The sequence below is a fragment of the Fukomys damarensis genome, unplaced genomic scaffold, assembly GCF_012274545.1.
Source record: "Fukomys damarensis isolate Sample0158 unplaced genomic scaffold, DMR_v1.0_HiC HiC_scaffold_23, whole genome shotgun sequence".
NCBI lineage: Eukaryota > Metazoa > Chordata > Mammalia > Rodentia > Bathyergidae > Fukomys > Fukomys damarensis.
Genome location: NW_022900935.1, coordinates 12,359,114 through 12,362,881, shown reverse-complemented (window position 1 = coordinate 12,362,881; position 3,768 = coordinate 12,359,114). Strand labels below are relative to the sequence as shown.

The following is a 3,768-nucleotide window of genomic DNA, read 5'->3' as shown; positions in this document are numbered from 1 at the left end:
GCGGGAGCTGTAGTCCCTTCGCCCGGCGCCCCGCTCTGCGCCACCCCAGGCCCACCCCTCGCTGCGGCAGTGCAGACCCGGAGGGAGGCGTGTGCCTAAACTCACCTCCGAACCCACCTCGCCCGTCATGATGCCCGTGTCCCCGGCGCTCTGCTCCCGGCGAAGATGTCCCGGGACCACTCTGACTAAGGGGAGCTACTCCCGCAGTCTCCAGCTAGGCGGGCAGCGAAGTTCTAGCTTTCGCGCCCAGCCGCAGGGGAGACTCCACCTTCTATGATTTGCACCAATCCAAAGGAGACTTTCCAAGTGAGGCCCCGCCCTCACGCGCCCCACCAATCACAAAGCTCCTCCGTCTGGCGCACCTAATACTCCTTGGGTTGGTTTGGCGGGTCGGGATAAGTCTTGTCAACCGAGACTTGGGGAATATTGGAGGTTCCTTTGACATTTGATCCTTGCCATAGTTTGCTTGGACCAAGCGCAGTTTAAGGAATGAGTACTCGATCCAGGCTGAATGACCTGGGTATAGTCCCAGGCACCGGGGCCTTCTTCCGGGGCCCCATGGAAATGATCTCCACCCACTACACTCTGAGCAGCAAGAGCCTGTCTACCTCTTTTTGTACATAATACTCGCCACTAAATATAAAAAAGAAAAAAGAAAGTTTTGCAGGTTGCTCAGGTACCAAAGAATGTCCTTGGATAATCCTTATACACAGTATATTTGGGATTAATTTGAGGATACAGGAAGTATTCACTAAAATAAGAGCTTTGGGGTAAGATTTTGCCTAGACCATTCTAATCCCAGTTTTACCCCCACCCCGTCTCTCTGGGGCAAATCTCCGTCCTCTGATTTCCCTAGTCTGTACCCAGGCAAGGCTGACCTCTTTGGACTTTATTACCCCAGCTCCCTTACCCTCTGGCTTGTTGGGTCAGGGAACTGCAAGGCACTTTTCAAGGTTTATTGTAAGGAAGCAGTCAGAGAACACCAGGAAAGAGGTCAGATTATTTGCTCCCCCACTTTATCCCCTATGATCATATCCACCGATAGGGCGGCCAACTGGGCCCCAGGACTTCTCCAATTTTAGCCCTGAAAGTCCTATACCCTGGGAGCCCCTTTAATCATAGGCATACTGGGATGGTTGGTGACCCTATCCATTGGCCTCCTCTTCCAAGTTTCCAGCTTTAGCTGAGTTCAGATAAAACATCCTCCACTCACCTTTATCTCTTCACTTTCTCCCTGCCTCTCAACCCACGTCTGCCCCCACCATGATCCCATCATTAGGGGATCTTGGCAAGGGATGTAGCTCAGTGACAGAGCATTTGCCTAGCATACATGAGGCCCTTGGATTCAATCTCCAGGACTGCAAAAAAATAAAATAAAATAGCATTTAAATAAAAAACCCCCCCCCCCAAAAAAAAAACCATCCTTCTATCTTAGTCTAGCCACCTTTGCATCCAGTTTACTATTAATTTCTACACTGGTGATCCCCAAATACATATTAGTAGTGGCCTTCATTTGGAGGACCAACATTTATTAGATACTTTGTGACAGAAATGGTTGCCAGAATTTTATAATTATTATCTTATCTAATTTTCAGAGTAAGCTTATAAGGTTAATAGTATGGTTGTTTCCATTTTAGCAGATGAGAAAACCAGATTTTTAAAGATTAGTAAATCTTTAAATGGTGGAGCCCCTTTTCAAACTCTGTTTTACAGGACTTCTGTGCTCTTTCCCCTTAGGATTTCTCTGACAACACTTAGCTCTGCTTAAAAATAAAGTTTTATCTATTTGTTTTATCTATTTTATCTATTTGTCTAAAGACAGGATCTTTGGCTTTTTTTACTACTATATCTTCATTATCTAGATGCTCTCCAACATGAGCATGCATCAGTATGATCTGAAATTTGCCATCTTAACCACTTATTTTATTTTATTTTTGGAACTGGAAATTAGACCTGGGCCTTATATGTGCTAGAAAAGTGTCCTCTCGCTAAGCTACATCCCCACCCCTTATTTATTTAGGTTTTTGGGCTTTTTGAGGCAGGGTCACACTAAGTAGCTCAGGCTGGCCTTGAACCTGAGATCCTCTGCCTCAATCTCCCAAGTAACCAGGGTTATAAACATGTGCCAACATACCTGGCTGGAAGTCCTTAATTCTACATATTAACTTGTGCCAAGCTAGGATGAGTCTGTGCTTGGAATTAGTATTCTCAATTTTGGTGAATGCCAACATAATGCCTCACTCACCACCACAGAAACCTGAATGTTACCCTTGGCTCCTCAGTCTCATGCCCCTCAAGATTAGTCGCATAAGCCCGGTTTATGAAGCGGACACATGATAACAAGGGAGAGAGCTACAGCATCCACTCTGCAAGATTATGCTGGCTTCTTATTTGTTTTTCCAGTACAAGGGATAGAACTCAGGGTCTTCCACTTGCCAGATTGGTTGGTACCACTGAGCTACAACCCCAGCCCTGTGAAAGTATCTTGATCTGTCCCATAGATGGCTGTGTGAATTCCAGTGGGCCATTTAGTTCCTCAGAGCCTTGTTTTCCTTCTTTGCAACTAGGAAACTTTGGATCGACCATGATTTTCAAATGGCTTTGAGTTGGGGATGTAGCTCAGCAGAAGTGTGCTGTCTACCATGCTCAGGGCCTTGGGTTTAATCACTGGCAGCACCAAAAAAATAGAAAGAAGAAAAGAAAGTTAAATGGGTTTAATTTACCAAGTAACTGGAAGTATAGTAGTACTTCACACAGAATTCTTTGCAATACTGACCCTCTTAATCTGGCCATATAAATTAAAAGTTGTTTTCACTAATAGGGCACAAATTCAGTATTTAAAATCAATTCTGCAATTACATGTCCATGAAAAGATAAATCATGGAACCTAACATGCTCAGCTCACTCCTTTGTGCTCTGTTTACATTTACTCTTGGGCAGAAAAACTGAAGCAGATACAAAAGCTTAAGAAAGTTTAGAGAAGCCTGTCATACGTCACTGGCTATAACCCAAGCAACAAGGCAGGAGGCTTGTGAGTTAGAGGCCAGCCTAGGCTCCGTGGTGAGATGCTATCTCCAAAAGCAAATTTCCTCTACTTCTCTTTCTGAAAATTGAGAACGCCTACCATGTTACATTTTTACTACTACTATTTCTCTGGAGTAAAGTTTGATAACTTCTTGCCTTTGTGAATGTCCTGGACCGCTATATCTTCATCTCCGGGGAAGCACTGCCACCAGGTGGCCAGTCTTGGTGAAGTCCGCCCATCTATTACCTGTAGCCACTCGCTAAACCTTTTGGGGGCATGGATGTGGGGATCATTTTAAGATTACCCAGAGGGCTTTTGTTGTTGTTGTTGTTTTGGTTGTTGCTGTTTGGTACAAGGGATCGAACTCTGGACCTTGTGCTTGCGAGGCAGGCCAAGCGCCACTGAGCTAAATCCCTGGCCCCTACTCAGTTATTTAAACTTTCCTTGGATGTAGTAAACTAGTCACATTTCCCAGAATCTTATTTCCTATTTTAATCCCAAGTGGGGACTGTCCTACTTGGAGGTCAGGGATTTCTTTTTCTTAATGTAGTACCTTTCTGGTGAATCGAACCAAAGACCTTCACACTGAGTTATATCCCCAGACCACTTTTTATTTTTTATTTTGAGACAGCATCTCACTAAGTCACTAAATTGCACAGACTGGGCTCAAACTTGCCATCTTCATGCCTCAGCCTCCCAGAGTGCTGGGATTACAGGCATGTGTCAGCACACTCAGCCATGCT

At 45.0% G+C, this 3,768-nt stretch overlaps 1 protein-coding gene across 2 annotated transcripts in view; it reads right to left on the bottom strand.

Moving 5' to 3' along the window:
- The window catches only part of Clspn (claspin), a 31,013-nt gene extending 30,737 nt beyond the window's left edge, over nt 1-276 (bottom strand). For both annotated transcript variants that reach the window (XM_010645250.1, XM_010645251.2), the window contains exon 1: nt 106-276. In XM_010645250.1, coding sequence (XP_010643552.1) covers nt 106-129 — 24 coding nt within the window. In that variant the 5' untranslated portion in view covers nt 130-276. The remainder of the gene's footprint in view (nt 1-105) is intronic.
- Nucleotides 277-3,768: the final 3,492 nt, after the last annotated feature.